Source organism: Platichthys flesus, chromosome 17 (genome assembly GCF_949316205.1).
Source record: "Platichthys flesus chromosome 17, fPlaFle2.1, whole genome shotgun sequence".
NCBI classification, from domain to species: Eukaryota; Metazoa; Chordata; class Actinopteri; order Pleuronectiformes; family Pleuronectidae; genus Platichthys; species Platichthys flesus.
This window is the reverse complement of record NC_084961.1, coordinates 2,488,038-2,508,652: the sequence shown is the minus strand read 5'-3', so window position 1 is coordinate 2,508,652 and position 20,615 is coordinate 2,488,038. Positions and strand designations below refer to the sequence as shown.

Here is a 20,615-nt window from a genome sequence, read left to right as displayed (position 1 = left end):
CTGAAGAAGATCTTCATTAACAAAGATTCATGCCTCAGTTTGTGAAAGTGGCTGAGGACTCGAGCTCAATCTGATCCAACTGGATTCAGGCTCATGCTTTTTCTAGTTTCTCACAAATACTTTTTTGAGATGATTTGCAGGATTGATCGAACCAGGTCTTCAGGTTCTTGACTCCGTCTTTCTCCCACATCGTCACACAGTTCTCTCCATCACGATCAGGCCCTTTCACGTTGTTTGGCTCGCCCTCATGCCAAAACGTCAAACTGGGAAACACAGAACCGGATCCATGAAAACCTTCATACTGACGTCGATCAGAAAAAGTGTTTTCTCAATAACAAACCTTGCATTCAGTCGTGTGTCGTCCACCCAAATCCATTCACCCTCTTTCTTTGAGTCTGTCAGTCCGATCCAGAACATTTCATATGGTTTTTCCTTTTTTTCACTCACTCTAGACACCAGGAATCTCTGAAGAGCAGAAGGTGATTTATCTTTGACGATGTGATAAGATATGAGAACATCGACCTGCAGCAGGGTTTTATACCTGCTCCTCTCTGCTGTTTATCACAACCAGGTCTCCTCCCATTGATTTGCATTGTCTTCTACTCTGATCCCAGGTTAAAGTAACTGAGGAGAAGAAGTAGCACTTTCCTCCATGTGGCTCCCAGCCGTCCTCGCAGCTCGGACAAGTTTTATCTTTGGAGAGATAACAGCAAAGGAAATCACTGGTTACTTTAAATCTGGAAGCTGCAGTGACTTTGAATTTAGAAATTTGAGTTTGAGAGCGAGCAAGGCAGCTATTCTGCAACTTTCCGCTTTCTCATATCAGAGGCTCCTTCAAATGGGGCCGACAAATGCATCCGTCTAACCCAGAGAAACAAAGACTCCAACGGGTGGATCCTTCCTGTCCCAACCTATCCCAGAATGCATTGCACTTAGGTGACAAACCCTTTTTCAAAAGGTTGATGGAGCCGGCAGGCGTTGAGACGTCTGATGCTTCTCGTTATCAAGCTTTAATTTAACTGAACATCTAATGGGACAAATGTTAAAATAATCCTTTGTAGATGAGAACGTCTGGTTTCTGTTCCCGACCCACCAGGAAGTCTCCTTCGTGGGTCGGGTCGACCGCGTCCTCTGAAGGATGCAGCCGCTGAACTGAGACTCAGCTGAAGTGAATGTATCCGTCAGTCCTTCACTGTTTCTTTAATCATCATCAGGAGAAGCTAATGTCTGACTTACTTCTTACTGAAGGAGGTTTAGTTGGCTGCTCCACTTTCCACGGTTCTGTCCCACTGAGGTTTCCTGTTAAACAAAATGTAACTTTCATCTGAATCGTCTGAACAGAGAAGAGGCAGAAATGTGAAGAAACTACTTCATGAGAAAGTGACCTTGCTGCGGATGAAACCTTAAAACTTCAGAAACAAAATGAAGAAGTTTACCTGAGAGATTTTTAGCCTCATCTTGAAGGTTTTGGAGACTCTTTTGGAAATTCTTTATGGTTTGAGTATTCTCATAAACTGAATAGAAAAAGACAATCTCATCAGTAAAGGTTAAACATTAATTTGACGAGTCAGTTCTTGATGACGAGCAGGAGAATCATTAACTTGAAATGTTGTTAAATTCCGTTTGTTGATTTTACATCTACACAAACAAACATCTAAAAAGTAAAAGTTTTAATTTCAAGAAGAGTTTGGACAGATTTTATGCCTTATCCTGCAAAATGTACTTCTAGGAATCAAACTCACGGGTTACACCAAGAGCTGTGACGGCAGCTGCCAGGAGAACACTGAGGACCAGCAGGGCCACTCGCTCCGATGTGACCCCTGAACGCCTGTTTGATGCTGCAGGTTGTTCAACAGCAGAAGAGAAAGATGATGGAGATAAATGTCTAATATTCATTACAGTCTTTAAAGATGAAGTCCCACTTTCATGTCTTTTGTTTTTACAGTCGACCAACGACCAACAGAAATCAACCCTAACAGATTAAAGATGAATTTGTAAAAACCAGGAGCGAGTGTAGCCGACAGGAAGTAGAAGGCTCGACTGCTTCTTTGGAGATGACAATAAATATTTCTCTGTCACTTCCTCATTTTTTTGGAACCACACACCACTGACCATCCTCTCATCTTTGTACAGGAAACACACGCAGATCGTTTTTTACACTTTCTCTTAATCTTTTAAATAGAATTGAAATTCCATTTTAATCAAGAAGTGGCTTCAAACTGATCCAATGTACATGAGGGTTAAATCTATTAAAAGTAGAAAACACATTTTATTATGTGATTGAAGTCAAGGTTTAGGACAGGAATGTTATTTTTACTTTAGTATACAAAACCATATGGCTGCAACTAACTTATGTCCATTATCATTTGATCTGCTCATTATTTTTCCTCTAATACAAAGTCAGAAAATATTGAAAAGGTCTTAAGGTCATTAGTGGTGTCTTCAGAATCAACAATGAAAAACCGGCAGAATATTTGTTTGGGTCATTTCCTTTGAAAAACTTGTGACACGATTGTTAAAATAGTTCCGTGCAGTTTATCACCCACCAGGTCGCTGAGTTTCTGAGTAACTGACGTTGCAATAAACGGGATCATCCGTAGAGGGTGTGGCTTCTGCAACACAAAAATATACAAATATGTACATTTATGTTCTGCTGGTAAAAGTGTTCATGTTTCTGTCAAACAGAAAAATACAAGGGACGAATCCTGGAGACTTCTGGAATGTTTCAGTTTTAGAATAGAAAAACAGTGAAGAGAAGTCCACCGAGTCAAAGACTGATGAAAATGAACAATTTCCAAATGAACACCTAACTGTTTTAACATCTAAAATGAATAATAATAATAATAATATAAAACAATGTGTACACTCGGAATTCAGTATAATACTTTAAAACTCACCTTTTGTGTTTCCTCGTGCTCTTGTGAACTTAATGTTATGAAGAACTTCAGCTCCAGACATTTTCCTGCTGTGAGACCATCAGTGAGGATAAATTTGGAAATAAATTTAGTTTTCTCAGACACCTGGTGGAAAACTGTTCTAATCTTTCCTGTCAGACTCAAATGAGCTGAAGGCTCTAAGAAGACGTGTAGTTCCTCCAGACCAGATCATTAACATAATTCACTTCCTCAAGTTTTGTTCAAAACGGATATTTGTTGTTTTCTAACAGTGACGTCTCAGACGTGAGTGAAGAGATTCAGTTTGAATGTTTCACAAAGGAAGTGAAGAGATTTCTTATAGAATAAACAATTTCAGGATTAAGTTTACGCTTACGTACAAAACCTATAAACCTTTTTACATATTTAACATTCCGGAATGACTCCTTTTTCAGATGCTACACAATGACCCGTCCAGTGAGTTTTGTGCAATTAACCCGCGCCTCAGTTGACGGGACTCGCCGCTGGTGAGTCCGAGTCCAGGTCTTTATCTTTTATTTTCTGTCTCAGATCAACTCGGATCTGCTCAGAGATCCTGTTTGTTCTCCCCGGCAGGTTACGTCCAGTTGGGGGCGTACTCCCCCATCGTCCTCCTCAACACCCTACTCTTCTTCTGCTGCAAGTACTTTGGCTTCACCACGATGGAGCAGCACCGCCAGCTGTCCTTCACCCAGCTCACCTGCTGCACCAGAACCAACCTGAACCACACCCGGACCACTTCCCTGTGCTTCTACCCGCCCACATCCACTGAAGCTCAGCCAGGTACCAACACGACTTGAAGACACAACAGTGATGAAGAAGATCACATCTCATTACCTCCTCTTGTGTTTGATTTGTCATGTTTATCTGACACAGACGGAGTTCCTGCTAAAAAACGTAAGAAAGACAACGTGGAGATTGTCCTGGAGATGATGGAGAACCTGGAGAACCCGCTCCACTGCCCGGTCAGACTCTATGAGTTCTACCTCTCCAAGTGGTGAGTGTCTGACTCGCACTTTAAGTTGAGGACGCCTGAGCAGTTAAAATGTAACGACATTTCTTGTTGTGCATAATGCATAAAATGGTTTACCTTTCGGCATTAAATAAATTTGGTTATCAAATTAAAATATATAATATTAACATAAAAAATATTATTACATTTTTACTTTAATTGAATGAGAAGTTACCTCGGGGCACCACCCTTCAAATTAAGGGAAAGGAACCAATATATTGATTAAGACTCATAAAAGTTCTAACTACAAGTTTGGATTTCTGATTAACAAATAAATGAAAAACCACAAACAAAATTACAATAGTTAGCTAAGTTCTTGACAGTGTTGTGGTTTGCAAAATTCACTCATGCAGCATTATGAAAAACATTTGTGAAAGAAAAACATTTATTGTGAATTTATTAAAGTACAAAAAACAAATTACTAAAGGTTTACTTACTAAATAAATATATGTATGTCAGTATGAGTGTGTGTATCTTTGTGAGGTTGGCCACTCAAGATAACGGCCCCCCCTTTGGAATGTTTACGACATTGTTGTGCAATAATGCGTTAAATGTGATACCATAGAATGGTGTGCCTTAAGGCATTCATTAAATTTGGCTATCAAAATAAAATATAAAACATTAATATTTGAAATAATATTAAATCATAACTTTAGTTGGTTAAAGTTCTCTCGGGGCACCACCCTTCAAAGGAAGGGAAAAGAGCCAATTTATTGATTAAGATCAACTATTGATCTTATACTATTACTATTAAAGATTATATAATGAACAGTGAAGGTTATGGAGTTTTTGATAGTGTAGAGGTTGTCAAAATTCATTTTGCAACATTAATGAAAGAGCATTTGTGAAAGGAAAACATTTATTATGAACCTAATAGTTTAAGTAGTAAAAGTATAAAAAACACAGATTACTAAAAAACGTATTAACTAAACAAAGATGTGTATGTGAGTGTGTGTGTCTTTGTAAATCAGGGTTCTCTCAAAATGGTGGCTTGCCACAGTTCACACCTTGATTAGCACGCTTTGAAAATGGTCGCAGCCCCCGCCCTTCTTCTGAAGTGGGGGAGGAGATCAGTAAGGTGAAGACTGTGTGTCTGTGGAAATTTTAATCAGGGAATGAAAAAGTCAGAGATCTCTACACAGGAAGCCTGTGAAGGGCCTAACCAACATTAACTTTCAAATAAATCACAACACATATCAAACATATAAACGTCAAACAGAATCAAATAAACAGTCTTGCTTAGTCTAGTATCATTATTAAGTCCAGATTATGCTACCGATCCTTGGAAAGGGGAAAAGGAAGTTGCATTTCCGTTCGCTATTCTGTGAAGACTCCGGGCTGGTCGTAAGGTTCTGCATTCATGGTTCTGTCGAGCTGTGGGGCTCGGTTGCTCGTTGAATCTTAACTGCATGACATCGAGTCGCTGCTAGGAGTTTGGAAAAGCTTGAGATGCATGAAGGTTTCCTTGAAGAGATGAGTTGGAAGCTGCACCTCTGACCTCCGGTTGTTGGGTGGGAAGAGAAGATGTGAGCTGGAGTAGCCCCCCCCCCTCGACGATGCCGGAGAAAAGGTTGGCTGCCTGCTGTCCTTGGAGGGTTGATGGAAAGAGAATGATGAATTGGGGCAGAAGTGGCCATATATTGGCCTGGTGACCTCACAGGTCATTGGGCCAGAGTGACCAATTGGAGTTGACCCTTGTGGATCTGTGTGAAGTTGTCCAGAACAATGGAACCTGTTGCACCCTGGGAGATTGAGTTCACGAGGCTTGCTCCCGAACAAAGACTCATGAAGGCCTAAGAGAAGGCCTTTATTTTCACAAAAAACATTTCCCAACAACATGTAGCGGGGGTCAGAGAGATTGGTTTTGAGATATGCGTGTGTCTGTGTTGTAGCCAAATTAGAGAAATTTAGTAGAGGCCTGCAAGGAAAGACTGAAGAGCATAACTAACATGAATTTCAAATAACTATTAACCAAAATATCACAGCAACACATATCAAACTTATAAACATCACAAGGAATCGAATAAATAGTCTTGAAGAGGGGGGGACTTGGCCTTATATTGGCCCGATGACCTCAGAGGTCATGGGGCCCAGAGTGACCAATAGTGGTTGACCCTTGTGTCTCCGGTCAGTTTTCACACCTCTCTGTGACGTTGAGGCACCCTGGGAGACTGAGTTCTTAGGGCTCTGATTTCTCCGGAAAAAAGAGACATGTGGCTTTAGGCTTTTGACTACACATGTAGACCGAACTGAAGTTCCCAAGTACCAGGTCCCAACATTGAAATGTAAACGTCTTTCTCTGCTTCCTTTCAGCTCTGAGTCGGTGAAGCAGCGCAGCGACTTGTTTTTCCTTCGGCCAGATCGCTGCTGTGTTCCCAGTAGCCCCCACTGGTTCTCCTCTTCCCCACTGGATGGCGACACCATGGAGGCCATGCTCACTCGACTCCTCACAGTCCGAGAGCTGCAGGACAGAAGGTAGCAGAGCTTCGGCCCAACAGACAACAGACGACACCACGTCCACATGTTCTTGTTCTAGTTGTTAAAGACATTCTTTCTGATAGAAACTGTGAAGAAGAGACATCTTCATCAAGACTTCCGGTTCTGACGCAGTTCACTTCTCTCCAGTCGCTGCACATTCATGTTTTACTGTTTGTTTCCTTTCAGTCGGTTGAATGTCAACACTTTCAGTTCTGACCTGAGATCTGCGTCATTTTATTTGGAATAAAGAAGAAAGTTTTGAAAAGTTATGTTTGATTTTCCTTCCCATCTCTCCGGATAGAGAAAGACTTGGATCTCTGCCTCAAACGCAGTGAAGCCATATTTCTTCATTCATGTTTTAAGTCAAAACTATTGAGTGTAAATAAGAACTGACTCCAGGTCTGTACAGAGAAGCTAATGCAGAAGTGCCTGAAACCTGTATTCTCTCAACCAACCAGCAGAGGGCGACTCCACTGGTTGTTTCAATTGAAGTCTATGAGAAAATGACTCAAAATAACTTCTCACCACATTAATAAATGCCAGTAAACATTTTTCCCGAGGAGGTTGAGATGTTCTCAATCTCCAGTTTCTCACACAAACACTCAGAATAGACTCAACAGGAAAGAAGGAGATATTATATATAATCTTTAATATTCATAGATTTTATATGAGGGAGGAGTAGACGTCACTTTAAAATAACAAGGAAACTGAAGAACATAAGAGACTCTAGATATTATTCAAAGTGGTTTATGTCTGAAGAAGATCTTCATTAACAAAGATTCATGCCTCAGTTTGTGAAAGTGGCTGAGGACTCGAGCTCAATCTGATCCAACTTTCTGTTTTCTCACAAATACTTTTTTTAGATGATTTGCAGGATTGATCGAACCAGGTCTTCAGGTTCGTGACTCCGTCTTTCTCCCACATCGTCACACAGTCCTCTCCATCAGGATTCTCCCCTTTCACGTTGTTTGGCTCGCCCTCACGCCAAAACGTCAAACTGGGAAACACAGAACCGGATCCATGAAAACCTTCATACTGACGTCGATCAGAAAAAGTGTTTTCTCAATAACAAACCTTGCATTCAGTCGTGTGTCGTCCACCCAAAGCCATTCACCCTCTCTCTCTGAGTCTGTCAGTCCGATCCAGAACTCAGGTTTGTCCTTTTTTTCCATCACTCTAGACTCCAGGAATCTCTGAAGAGGAGAAGATGATTTATCTGTGACCATGTGATAAGATATGAGAACATCGACCTGCAGCAGTGTTTTATACCTGCTCCTCTCTGCTGTTTATCACAACCAGGTCTCCTCTCTTTGATTTGCATTGTCTTCTACTCTCATTCCAGGTTAAAGTAACTGAGGAGAAGAAGTAGCACTTTCCTCCATGTGGCTCCCAGCCGTCCTCGCACCTCGGACATGTTTCATCTTTGGAGAGATAACAGCAAAGGACATCACTGGTTACTTTAGATCTGGAAGCTGCAGTGACTTTGAATTTGAAGAGTTTTGAAAGACTGATGAAAATTTGAGTTTGAGAGGGTGGTGGTACACTGCCCTTGAGCAAGGCAGCTATTCTGCAACTGTAGTTACATTCAATAGCTGATTCTTAATCCAGGGGCAGTGACTACGCTGTCTCATATCAGAGGTTCCTTCAAAAGGGGGCCGACAAATGCATCCGTCTAACCCAGAGAAACAAAGACTCCAACGGGTGGATCCTTCCTGTCCTAAACTATCCCAGAATGCATTGCACTTAGGTGACAACCCCTTTTTCAAAAGGTTAATGGAGCCCTCTTATTATTACGCTTTAATTTAACTGAACATCGGGACAAATGTTAAGAGAATTCCTGTTAAACAAAATGTAACTTTCATCAGTCGTTCATCAGAATCCTCTGAATTGAGAAGAAGCAGAAATGTGAAGAAACTACTTCAAGAGAAAGTGACCTTGCTGCGGATAAAACCTTAAAAATTCAGAAACAAAATGAAGAAGTTTACCTGAGATATGTTTTGCCTCACATTCCTCTTGAAGCTTCTTGGTTTGAGTATTTTCATGAACTGATTAGAAAAAGACAATCTCCTCAGTAAAGGTTAAACCTTCATTTGATAAACGAGTCAGTTCTTGATGACGAGCAGGAGAATCATTAACTTGAAATGTTGTTAAATTCCGTTTGTTGATTTTACATCTAAACAAACAAACATCTAAAAGCAAAAGTTTTAGTTTGAAGAAGTGTTTGGACAAATTTTATGACTCGTTCTGAAAAATGTACTTCTAGGAATCAAACTCACGGGTTACACCAAGAGCTGTGACGGCAGCTGCCAGGAGAACACTGAGGACCAGCAGGGCCACTCGCTCCGATGTGACCCCCGATCGCCTGATTGATGCTGCAGGTTGTTTGGAGCCTGTTCAACAGCAGAAGAGAAAGACGATGGAGATAAATGTCTAGTATTCATAACAGTCTTTAAAGAGGAAGTCCCACTTTCACGTCTTTTGTTTTAACAGTCGACCAACGACCAACAGAAATCAACCCTAACAGATTAAAGATGAATTTGTAAAAACCAGGAGCGAGTGTAGCCGACAGGAAGTAGAAGGCTCGACTGTTTCTTTGGAGATGACTAAATATTTCACGGATCTGTCATAACGGTCACTTCCTCATTTTTTTTCATACAACTGACTTATCCTCACACCTTTGTACAGGAAACACACGCAGATGGTTTTTACCTCTTCTCTTAATCTTTAAAACAGAATTGAACTTCGTCTTTACTAGGAAGACGGAGCCATGGACCTGAATACCTGGTACGATAGATCCTACAAATCGTCTCATGAATATATTTGTGAGAAACCAGAAAGGAATTAACATTCTACTTAGCATGAGCCTTAAATCCTGTTGGATCAGATTGAGCTTGAGTCCTCAGCCACTTTCACAAACTGAGGCATGAAGCTTTATTAATGAAGATCTTCTCCAGACATAAACAACGATGAGCATTTATTCACAGAAGTGGCTTCAAACTTTTAAAAAAATCATTTAAAGGCAGAAAACACATTTCATTATGAGATTGAACTCAAGGTTTAGGACTGACATCGTCAGTCAAATATAGAAAAGGTCTGAAGGTCATGAGTGATGTCAACAATCAAAAACCAGAAGAAGTGAAAATCAATAAGGATTTATTTTTTTGTCTTTTCCTTTGAAAAACTTGTGACACGATTGTTAAAATAGTTCTGTGAAGTTTATCACCCACCAGGTCGCTGAGTTTCTGAGTGACTGATGTTGGAATAACTGGGTTCATCCGTAGAGGGTGTGGCCACTGCAACACAAAAATATACAAATATGTACATTTATGTTCTGCTGGTAAAAGTGTTCATGTTTCTGTCAAACAGAAAAACACAAGGGACGAATCCTGGAGACTTCTGGAATGTTTCAGTTTTAGAATAGAAAAACAGTGAAGAGAAGTCCACCGAGTCAAAGACTGATGAAAATGAACAACTTCCAAATGAACAACTCACTGTTTTAACGTCTAAAATTTATAATCATTATTATAATATAAAACAATGTGTACACTCGGAATTCAGTATAATACTTTAAAACTCACCGTCTGTTTTCCCCTCCGCTCTTTTGAATTTAATATCAGAGTAAAGAACTTCAGCTTCAGCCATTTTCCTGCTGTGGGACCATCAGTGAGGATAAATCTGGTAATAAATTTAGTTTTGTCTGACACCTGCTCGAAAACTGTTCTAATCTTTCCTGTCAGACTCAAATGTGCTGAAGGCTCTAAGAAGACTTCTAGTTCCTCCAGACCAGATCATTAACATAATTCACTTCCTCAAGTTTTGGTCAAACGGATATTTGTTGTTTTCTAACAGTGACGTCTCAGATGTTATTCAGTTTGAATCAGGCTCGTGCACAGATAGACCCCTAGTGGTGCTCAAGCGCTGGCCCTTTTGCCCTGGATGAGAAAAGTGCCCCTTCTTCTGGAACCCAGTTTTTTTTTCATTCATCAATATTTAAGAATAAAAATTCCTCTTTCTGTCATCAATTCCCCCCAAATGTGTTTTGATATGTGACTCTGCATTTATTTGAGTTCTTGTGAGAATTTCGCCCCGACATGCTCCGTGGCGCACACAAGCCTCTTGGATCAGGCCATCAACTAGTAAAACAAATGAGGGTATATAATAAACAGTAGTATAAGTTGAAAATATCCTACTGTGTTTTTCATTTATTTATTATTATTATTTTTATTTCATGAATAATTTTGGCGATAGGTTCCCCTTTTCTGGGGGGTTTGAGCACCTGCCCCCCAAAATGTCTGTGCACGTGCCTGTTGAGGACAAAGACCAGGACGGCAGGTTGGACTTCTTCTGCAGCAACAGATGTTTGGTGGTGTACAAGGCGCAGTTTCTCACCAAGTCAGGTAATTCAATTAATTCAAACTACAAACTTTTCTTTCCCTCTTGTTTTTGTGTTACACAGACACAGCTGCCTCTTGTTGTCAAAGGAAACTCTCCTTCTGTTCTATAGATCCTAATTTATTTGAACCTTGTTAATAGACCAGCTCGTCATCTGAGACGCACCATATTAAGGATCTGACGCCTGATCTAGATTCAGAGTTAGAATAATCACTTCACACAAACCTGTCTGTTCTAAATATTACACAACTAATCCAACTCTTTTTTTATTCTGCTTCTCGTCAAGATAGAAGAGAAGCCGGTGGACGAGGGGTACAACCACATCACACCGCGAAGAGAGTCGACAGCAGAGACTGCTTCTTCTGCAGTGATGCTGAGGAGACACATTCACTATTTACTCTCCAGGTCTGAAGTTAACTGTATGTCAATGAGCAGAATGAAGACTCTTCTCTCTTTCTCTCTCTCTCTCTCTCTCTCTCTCTCTCTCTCTCTCTCTCTCTCTCTCTCTCTCTCTCTCTCTCTCTCTCTCTCTCTCTCTCTCTCTCTCTCTCTCTCTCTCTCTCTCTCTCTCTCCTCTCAGGCTGCAAGATTCTCTTTAGTCATGAGCTGGAGAGGAAGTGGGGGAGGCACCTCTGCTCTGAGGTCTGCATGTCTAAATACAACATGCTCTACTGCTGCGTAAGTTGAGCTGGACACGTATTTTAAAGACACATTTTGTTCTCCTCGTCTGAATTTTTTTTTTTATATATGATTTATTTGTAGAAATTTCAATATAGTATATAATATTTCAATAGTCCTCACAGATAAGAAATGAGAGGATAACATATCAGACAGCCAAATGGTGAGGATACACATTAAGGCCCTCCCCCTCGCCTCCCCTTCCCAAAACAAATATATAACTAAAGCAATTTGATACACAAACAGAAAAGAAAAAATACAAAAGCAAACAAAACACAACAACAACAACAACAACTGGCTGTTAAATGCTTGCAGTGGCAGATAATATTGTAGAAACATATGCTTATGCTCATTCTTACTATCCCACCTTCTCTGACCTTCAACTCTCTCACTCACATCCACTTGTTCTCCTTGTCTGAATTTGACCAATGCATTTTGCTGACGACTCTTTAACGCTCTGCTTTCTGTCAGTATGCCAAGTGCGACTCCTGCAGTCATAAAGGGAAACTGCGAGAGAGCCTTCCCATGCTGGGGGGGGTCAAACACTTCTGTGTCTTCAGATGTGTCCTTCACTTCTGCAACAGAATGCTCCAGGTGGTCAACACAGGTTTGTTACTGTTATAATATGATGTTGGTCGACATGTTTGATGCTCAACATCTTGTTTGTGTCTGAATTTGTGGTTCTCTTGGATACTGAATAAATACTGGAGCAGTTAAATATGATCATGATAATCAGATTCATCACCTCCATCCCCTCCTGACTCTTTTCTAGATCCCTCCTCTCCTGAGTCGTCAGGTGCAGCAGCGTCCTCGTCCATCATCACCAGTGTTATCTCACTATCCAGCGCTACACAACCTGGTATTTATACAAACACATGTACACAACATCAAGACAAAAAATACACAAATATGTACTAATGAATATGATACAGAGCTGACTGTAATTATGAGTCAGTTAGTATAAATGTCATATTATTAACACTAACATCACCTCTTGACTCTTTGTATGTTTCTAGCTTCTTCCTCCAGAACAAAGGACACAGGGCCTCAGGCTTTTGACTACACATGTAGGCTGAACTGTAGTTCACAAATACCAGCAACACTAACTAGAGCCCAACAGTCACAACCTTTCTTCAAGATCCTTAAATTATTCTCTGGGAAATCAGTGAAAATTTTAAATATGTCTCTAAATCAAAGAAGGTCCTGGATCCACTTCTTTGTCCAGATCTGAGTCATAAGAGATCTTCCTTGGTCCATGTCTCATCCGTCCAAGTTTTGTGAAAACATCAGACTAGAAAAGCACAAAATCTACTCAATCCATTTAACATTTGTTTTGCTCCATGGTTCTGTTTTGTCGTTGGTCAGTTTCTTTTTGAGAACGATCGCATGGAGAACATATTCAGTGACGTGATCTACAGCCAGTTCAACACTGAGTTCACCAAGATCCTCCAACATCTCAAACCCTCAGTCCCAGCTGCTGGTGAGTCCACGTCCAGGTCTTTATCTTTTCTTCTCTGTCTCAGATCAACTCGGATCAGATCAGAGATCCTGTTTGTTCTCCCTGGCAGGTTACGTCCAGTCCCGTGTGGAGGAGGAGTTTCTTTGGGACTGTAAACAGTTGGGGGCGTACTCCCCCATCGTCCTCCTCAACAGCCTACTCTTCTTCTGCTGCAAGTTCTTTGGCTTCACCACAGTGGAGCAGCACCGCCAGCTGTCCTTCACCCAGCTCACCTGCTGCACCAGAACCAACATGAACCACACCCGGACCACTTCCCTGCGCTTCTACCCGCCCACATCCACTGAAGCTCAGCCAGGTACCAACACGACTGTGAAGACACAACAGTGATGAAGAAGATCACATCTCATTACCTCCTCTTGTGTTTGCTTTGACATGTTTATCTGACACAGACGGAGTTCCTGCTAAAAAACGCAAGAAAGACAACGTGGAGAATGTCCTGGAGATGATGGAGAACCTGGAGAACCCGCTCCACTGCCCGGTCAGACTCTATGAGTTCTACCTCTCCAAGTGGTGAGTGTCTGACTCGCACTTTAAGTTGAGGACGCCTGAACAGTTCAGATGTAACGACCTGTCTGAAATGTAAACGTCTTCCTCTGTTTCATTTCAGCTCTGAGTCGGTGAAGCAGCGCAGCGACTTGTTTTTCCTTCGGCCAGATCGCTGCTGTGTTCCCAGTAGCCCCCACTGGTTCTCCTCTTCCCCACTGGATGGCGACACCATGGAGGCCATGCTGACTCGACTCCTCACAGTCCGAGAGCTGCAGGACAGAAGGTAGCAGAGCTTCGGCCCAACGGACAACAGACGACACCTCGTCCACATGTTCTTGTTCTAGTTGTTAAAGACATTCTTTCTGATAGAAACTGTGAAGAAGGGACATCTTCATCAAGACTTCCGGTTCTGACGCAGTTCACTTCTCTCCAGTCGCTGCACATTCATGTTTTACTGTTTGTTTCCTTTCAGTCGGTTGAATGTCAACACTTTCAGTTCTGACCTGAGATCTGCGTCATTTCATTTGGAATAAAGAAGAAAGTTTTGAAAAGTTATGTTTGATTTTCCTTCCCATCTCTCCGGATAGAGAAAGACTTGGATCTCTGCCTCACCCGCAGAGGAACCATATTTCTTCATTCATGTTTTAAGATAAAACTGTTGAGTGTAAATAAGAACTGACTCCAGGTCTGTAGAGAGAAGCCAATGGAGAAGTGCCTGAATCTTGTATTCTCTCAACCAACCAGCAGAGGGCGACTCCACTGGTTGTTTCTATAGAAATCAATGTGAAAATGACTCAAAATAACTTCTCACCACATTAATAAAGGTCAGTAAACATTTTTCCCGAGGAGGTTGAGATGTTCTCAATCTCTAGTTTCTCACACAATCACTCAGAATAGACTCAACAGGAAAGAAGGAGATATTATATATAATCTTTAATATTCATAGATTTTATATGAGGGAGGAGTAGACGTCACTTTAAAATAAGAAGGAAACTGAAGAACATATGAGACTCTAGATATTAGTCAAAGTTGTTTATTTCTGGAGAAGATCTTCATTAACAAAGCTTCATGTCTCAGTTTGTGAAAGTGGCTGAGGACTCGAGCTCAATCTGATCCAACTGGATTCAGGCTCATGCTTTTTCTGGTTTCTCACAAATACTTTTTTGAATTGATTTGCAGGAGTTATCTTTCCACATCTTCAGATCCTGGGCCTTTGCTTTCTCCCCCATCCTCACACAGTCCTCTCCATCAGGATTCTCCCCTGTCCAGTTGTCTGGCTCTATTCCAAGCCAAAACGTCAAACTGGGAAACACAGAACCAGATCCATGAAAACCTTCATACTGACGTCGATCACAAAAAGTGTTTTCTCAATAACAAACCTTTCATTCAGTCGTGTGTTGTCCACCCAAAGCCATTCACCCTCTCTCTCTGAGTCTGTCAGTCCGATCCAGAACTTTACCTCATCAGTTTCCATTTGTTCACTCACTTTAGACACCAGGAATCTCTGAAGAGGAGAAGGTGATTTATCTGTGACGATGTGATAAAATATGAGAACATCGACCTGCAGCAGTGTTTTATACCTGCTCCTCTCTGCTGTTTATCACAACCAGGTCTCCTCTCATTGATTTGCATTGTCTTCTACTCTGAGTCCAGTTTAAAGTAACTGAGGAGAAGAAGTAGCACTTTCCTCCATGTGGCTCCCAGCCGTCCTCGCACCTCGGACATGTTTCCTCTTTGGAGAGATAACAGCAAAGGAATCACTGGTTACTTTTGATCTGGAAGCTGCAGTGACTTTGAATGTGAAGAGTTTTGAAAGACTGATGAAAATTTGAGTTTGAGAGGGTGGTGGTACACTGCCCTTGAGCAAGGCAGCTATTCTGCAACTGTAGTTACAGTCAATAGCTGAGTCTTAATCCAGGGGCAGTGACTACGCTGTCTCATATCAGAGGCTCCTTCAAATGGGGCCGACAAATGCATCCGTCTAACCCAGAGAAACAAAGACGGGTGGATCCTTCATGTCCTAAACTATCCCAGAATGCATTGCACTTAGGTGACAACCCCTTTTTCAAAAGGTTGATGGAGCCGGCAGGCGTTGACACGTCCGATGCTTCTCGTTATCAAGCTTTAATTTAACTGAACATCTAATGGGACAAATGTTAAAATAAACCAAAGGAGCTTAAACAATTTCTCATCTTGTTTAACTTCAGTTCTGTTGATAGGTACAAATACACTTACTTCACATATACTTATCTTATTTAATATTCCCCACTTCTTCACCCTGAAAACTGTTGCTTCATATGAATTTATTTGACTATGTTATATGTTATACATATATTCATATTATTTTATTTAATATTCACCTGACTGTGTTATATGTCATATGATACAATGTTATGTTATATGTTATGTTACATAGTATGTCATTTTTTTTGTCATTTTGTAAAGTCGCCTACTGCGTAGATGTTTGCCTGCCATGTCATAAGAATTTCACTGCTCCGATGACGCTGTCATTGGTGCATGTGACAATAAACTTTGATTTGATTTGATTTGAGGTAACAGAACTGAAGCCTCCTTCGTGGGTCGGGTCGACCGCGTCCTCTGAAGGATGCAGCCGCTGAACTGAGACTCAGCTGAAGTGAGTGTATCCATCAGTCCTTCACTGTTTCTTTAATCATCATCAGGAGAAGCTAATGTCTGACTTACTTCTTACTGGAGGAGGTTTACATGGCTGCTCCACTTTGCACGGTTCTCTCTTATTGAGTATTTCTGTTAAACAAAATGTAACTTTCATCAGAATCGTCTGAACAGAGAAGAAGCAGAAATGTGAAGAAACTACTTTAAGAGAAAGTGACCTTGCTGCGGATGAAACCTTAAAACTTCAGAAACAAAATGAAGAAGTTTACCTGTTAGATTTTTAGCCTCATCTTGAAGCTTTTGGAGACTCTTTTGGAGACTCTTCTTGGTTTGAGTATTTTCAACTGATTAGAAAAAGACAATCTCCTCAGTAAAGGTTAAACCTTCATTTGATAAACGAGACAGTTGTTGATGACGAGCAGGAGAATCATTAACTTGAAGTGTCGTTAAATTCCATTTGTTGGTTTTACATCTACACAAACAAATTAATCTAAAAAAAAAAATGTTAAACAAAATCTAACTTTCATCAGTCGTTAAAACATTCTGAAACAAAATGAAGAACTTTACCTGTGAGATTTTTAGCCTCATCTTGAAGCTTTTGGAGACTCTTTTGGAGACTCTTCTTGGTTTGAGTATTTTCAACTGATTAGAAAAAGACAATCTCCTCAGTAAAGGTTAAACCTTCATTTGATAAACGAGTCAGTTCTTGATGACGAGCAGGAGAATCATTAACTTGAAGTGTCGTTAAATTCCATTTGTTGATTTTACATCTACACAAACAAATTAATCTAAAAAAAAAAATGTTTTGCACTTTGGTGATAAACCCTTTTTCAAAAGGTTAATGGAGCCCTCTTGTTATCACACTTTAATTTTACTGAACATCTAATGGGACAAATCGTAAAAGTATTCCTGTTAAACAAAATCGAACTTTCATCAGTCGTTAAAACATTCTGAAACAAAATGAAGAACTTTACCTGTGAGATTTTTTGCCTCATCTTGACTCTTTTGGAGACTCTTCTTGGTTTGAGTATTTTCATGAACTGGTTAGAAAAAGACAATCTCCTCAGTAAAGGTTAAACCTTCATTTGATAAACGAGTCAGTTCTTGATGACGAGCAGGAGAATCATTAACTTGAAATGTTCTTAAATTCCATTTGTTGGTTTCACATCTAAACAAACAAACATCAAAAGTAAAATTTGTAAATATTAAGAAGTGTTTGGACAGATTTTATGACTCGTTCAGAAAAATGTACTTTTAGGAATCAAACTCACGGGTTACACCAAGAGCTGTGACGGCAGCTGTCAGGAGAACACTGAGGACCAGCAGGGCCACTCGCTCCGATGTGACCCCCGATCGCCTGTTTGATGCTGCAGGTTGTTTGGAGCCTGTTCAACAGCAGAAGAGAAAGACGATGGAGATAAATGTCTAATATTCATAACAGTCTTTAAAGATGAAGTCCCACTTTCACGTCTTTTGTTTTTACAGTCGACCAACGACCAACAGAAATCAACCCTAACAGATTAAAGATGAATTTGTAAAAAAACCAGGAGCGAGTGTAGCCGACAGGAAGTAGAAGGCTCGACTGTTTTTTTGGAGATCACTATAAATATTTCTCTGACCTTTCATAACGGTCACTTCCTCTATTTATTGTTTTTTCACACCACTGACTTATCCTCACACTTATGTAGAGGAAACACACCCAGATGTTTTTTACACCTCTCTCTTGGTCTTTTAAATAGAATTGAACTTCCTTTTTACTCAAACTAACGATGAACATTTATTCACAGAAGTGGCTTCAAACTGATTTAATTTGCATGAGGGTCAAAATCATTTAAAGGCAGAAAACACAATTTATTTAGGAATATTATTTTTTACTTTATTATACATCAATATAGCTTCACCTAACTTATATCCATTATCATTTGATCTGCAGATTATCTTTCGTATAATACAGCGTTTTTTTGTGTCATTTCCTGACGATTGTTAAACTAGTTTTGTGCAGTTTATCACCCACCAGGCAGCTCTGCAGGTCGCTGAGCTTTTGAGGTCTTGACTTCGGAATAAGTGGGTTCATCCGTAGAGGGTGTGGCCACTGCAAAACAAACATATACAAATATGTACATTTATGTTCTGCTGGTAAAAGTGTTCATGTTTCTGTCAAACAGAAAAACACAAGGGACGAATCCTGCAGACTTATGGAATGTTTCAGTTTTACAAAATGTAAAAACAGGGAAATCAAGTCCACCGAGTCAAAGACTGATGAAAATTAACAATTTCCAAATGAACAACTCACTGTTTTAACATCTAAAATTTCTATAATAAGATAAAAGAATGTGTACACTCAGAATTCAGTATAATACTTTCAAACTCACCGTCTGTTTTTCCCCTCACTCTCTTGAACTTAATATCAGAGTAAAGAACTTCAGCTTCAGGCATTTTCCTGCTGTGGGACCATCAGTGAGGATAAATTTGGAAATAAATTTAGTTTTCTCAGGCACCTGCTTGAAAACTGCTCTAATCTTTCCTGTCAGACTCAAATGAGCTGAAGGTTCTAAGAAGACTTCTAGTTCCTCCAGACCAGATCATTAACATAATTCACTTCCTCAAGCTTTGTTCAAAACGGATATTTGTTGTTTTCTAACAGTGACGTCTCAGACGTGAGTGAAGTTATTCAGTTTGAATGTTTCACAAAGGAAGTGATGACAGTGTTTATTTCGAGTAATTACAAATTTCCCAGTACTTTTTAATACTATATATATATATATATATCCTGAAATTGTTTATTCTATGAGAATATATATATATATATATATAAAGTCTCTGAAGTGTCCCTTTGGGTTACATAGAGATTGTCCACAAAGAGAATTAATTTAAGAAGATTATGCTCAACAATATAAACAAAGAAAACTGCGGAAACATATTAAATTCACTGGAGAAAAATTATTTTCAGATTTCATGTCATTAGTTTTTCTTCTATTTTTCCCCTCAAATCTTTTGCATTAATAAAAACAAAACAAATATTCTCATAGAATAAACAATTTCAGGATTAAGTTAACGCTAACCTAAAAAACATATAAAAATGTCTACGTATTTAACTTTCCATAATACTTATAACAGTAGGTAGAACTTGCTTGGTCAATAATGAGGGGAAGTCTTCCTTGGTTCTTCCTCGATAGTGCACAGGCGTAGTCCCACGCCTCTTGGCACTGGAATCCAGGAAGTGACAAGGAGCCACTCTGTTCCGCTCCTCCTCGGATAGTTACTAAGCAAAATGTTCATTTCATGACCAGCCTTGACACAGCTGACACATTGAAGGCCAATGGTGTTTTCCTTGGAGTAAAGAATATTGTGTTCCTGCTGTATGTTCTGTTTGTGTAAACATTCGAAACAACGATACAAACAATATCACTCAGACCTTTCATCAAGGTGTGAGACTGACCAGCGTTGTGACGCACACACATTTCTAGCTAATTTCAAGATTAAACACTAGGAAGGAAAAAGTTATTATTAATAATTTGTGTGAAGGCCTTATATCTGATCCCAAACTGTTCGTGGCCCACCTCCTGCTTTATTGTTTAGAGTTTCAGTTCTTCACATACACAGAGAAGCTAATATTTAAAATCCCAACCCTTCGTATGTCGGAGGTCACTAAAGTGAACGTTGAGTCATTGTGTGCTTTTGCAAAAACGATGTCGGACCCAGTAGTTTCCTCTGGCCGTCTCCCTAACACAGCAGGTGAGGACATGTTGAGCAGCATGTTGTCATCTACCCGCTGGCTGATCAGCTGTCCTGTTAACGGTTCCGGGCTTTGTAGATAATTGTCAAACTTTTTGGAGGAAACCTGGTCTTGTTAGGAGAGATGCGTTCATCCCACTTGGGATGGAGCAGCTCTCTTATCTAGTAATATTACCACGTCTATTACATGACAACCCAGAGTTGGGACCAGGAAGCAGAGCTGCAGTGCTAAACACTTCTCTGCGCTCCCTCTGGATCAGTCACACAACCCCATAGAGATTGTGTCTGTCCACCGTCCGATTAAATTCTGTAAATTAAACAATACAGAGCGAGAACTCCACACAAAAATCTAATACAAATTAACACAACCTCTGAAACAACACAGGAAACTGAGACTTTTAAATGTGGTCTTTTAAACATTAGATCACTGTCAACTGTGGGCTAGGTGAGTTGAGTTGAGTTGAGGAATCGAAGAAGAGCAGTTGGACAAGCCAGACCTTTCCCCTCGGAGGGATTGCATGGAAAGAGAATGAAGAGGGGGAGACCTGGCCATATTTTGGCCCCGGTGACCTCACAGGTCATGGGGCCCAGAGTGACCACTAGGGGTTGACCCTTGTGTCTCCGGTCAGTTTTCACACCTCTGTGTGACGGTGAGGCACCCTGGGAGACGGAGTTCTGGTGGCTCTGGTTTTCTCCAGAACAAACACACATGTGGCCTCAGACTTTTGACTACACATGTATGCCAAACTGTAGTTCTCAAATACCAGGT

The 20,615-nt window shown here is 40.4% G+C and overlaps 4 protein-coding genes across 7 annotated transcripts in view; 1 reads left to right on the top strand and 3 right to left on the bottom strand.

The window, feature by feature from the left end:
- Positions 1 to 20,615, bottom strand: part of LOC133972612 (CD209 antigen-like protein C) — a 40,574-nt gene that overhangs the window by 15,903 nt on the left and 4,056 nt on the right. Inside the window, exon 8 of one of the 3 annotated variants that reach the window (XM_062410155.1) lies at positions 14,422 to 14,779. The exons of the other annotated variants lie outside the window; for them this stretch is intronic. Within the exon in view, the coding sequence (XP_062266139.1) occupies positions 14,608 to 14,779 (172 nt within the window). The 3' untranslated portion in view covers positions 14,422 to 14,607. Of the gene's footprint in view, positions 1 to 14,421; positions 14,780 to 20,615 lie in introns of those variants that run through there. 3 annotated transcript variants of the gene reach the window in all.
- Positions 536 to 2,115, bottom strand: LOC133972279 (C-type lectin domain family 6 member A-like). The gene is made up of 5 exons (XM_062409632.1): positions 2,106 to 2,115; positions 1,743 to 1,838; positions 1,437 to 1,514; positions 1,237 to 1,299; positions 536 to 693 (listed from the first exon to the last, which is right to left on the bottom strand). Exons 1-5 carry the CDS (start codon positions 2,113 to 2,115, stop codon positions 536 to 538), a joined length of 405 nt encoding a protein of 134 aa, XP_062265616.1.
- LOC133972611 (C-type lectin domain family 4 member E-like) lies at positions 7,049 to 18,651 on the bottom strand. 2 transcript variants are annotated; one of them, XM_062410150.1, is made up of 10 exons: positions 18,484 to 18,651; positions 18,126 to 18,203; positions 17,383 to 17,496; positions 17,086 to 17,151; positions 16,679 to 16,753; positions 16,381 to 16,455; positions 16,181 to 16,243; positions 15,058 to 15,209; positions 14,857 to 14,981; positions 7,049 to 7,399 (listed from the first exon to the last, which is right to left on the bottom strand). In XM_062410150.1, exons 1-10 carry the CDS (start codon positions 18,545 to 18,547, stop codon positions 7,183 to 7,185), a joined length of 1,029 nt encoding a protein of 342 aa, XP_062266134.1. In that variant the 5' UTR covers positions 18,548 to 18,651; the 3' UTR covers positions 7,049 to 7,182. The 2 variants fall into 2 exon arrangements, with proteins under 2 accessions (XP_062266134.1, XP_062266135.1); XM_062410151.1 differs by lacking the exons at positions 14,857 to 14,981; positions 15,058 to 15,209; positions 16,181 to 16,243; ... (4 more) ...; positions 18,126 to 18,203; positions 18,484 to 18,651 and adding exons at positions 7,477 to 7,595; positions 7,672 to 7,823; positions 8,388 to 8,447; ... (1 more) ...; positions 9,630 to 9,695; positions 9,981 to 10,169.
- On the top strand, positions 12,645 to 13,505 carry LOC133972792 (zinc finger MYM-type protein 4-like). Its single transcript, XM_062410365.1, has 3 exons — positions 12,645 to 12,952; positions 13,041 to 13,286; positions 13,381 to 13,505. The coding sequence occupies exons 1-3, from the start codon at positions 12,859 to 12,861 to the stop codon at positions 13,503 to 13,505; spliced, it is 465 nt and encodes a 154-aa protein (XP_062266349.1). The 5' UTR covers positions 12,645 to 12,858.

Bases quoted from the DNA above. Each gene is read 5' to 3' on its own strand.
- LOC133972279 (XM_062409632.1), bottom strand. The intron at 1,515-1,742 runs GTGAGTTTGATT...TTTTCTATTCAG, and splicing joins CACAGCTCTTGGTGTAACCC to TTTATGAGAATACTCAAACC. The intron at 694-1,236 runs GTAAGTCAGACA...ATCTCTCCAAAG, and splicing joins TAAACCTCCTTCAGTAAGAA to ATAAAACTTGTCCGAGCTGC.
- LOC133972792 (XM_062410365.1), top strand. From the start codon at position 12,859: ATGGAGAACATATTCAGTGACGTGATCTACAGCCAGTTCAACACTGAG. The intron at 12,953-13,040 runs GTGAGTCCACGT...TCTCCCTGGCAG, and splicing joins ACCCTCAGTCCCAGCTGCTG to GTTACGTCCAGTCCCGTGTG. The intron at 13,287-13,380 runs GTACCAACACGA...TATCTGACACAG, and splicing joins ATCCACTGAAGCTCAGCCAG to ACGGAGTTCCTGCTAAAAAA.
- LOC133972611 (XM_062410150.1), bottom strand. From the start codon at position 18,547: ATGCCTGAAGCTGAAGTTCTTTACTCTGATATTAAGTTCAAGAGAGTG. The intron at 16,456-16,678 runs GTAAAGTTCTTC...TTTTCTAATCAG, and splicing joins TGAGGCTAAAAATCTCACAG to TTGAAAATACTCAAACCAAG. The intron at 7,400-14,856 runs GTTTGTTATTGA...TGTGTTTCCCAG, and splicing joins AACACACGACTGAATGAAAG to TTTGACGTTTTGGCGTGAGG.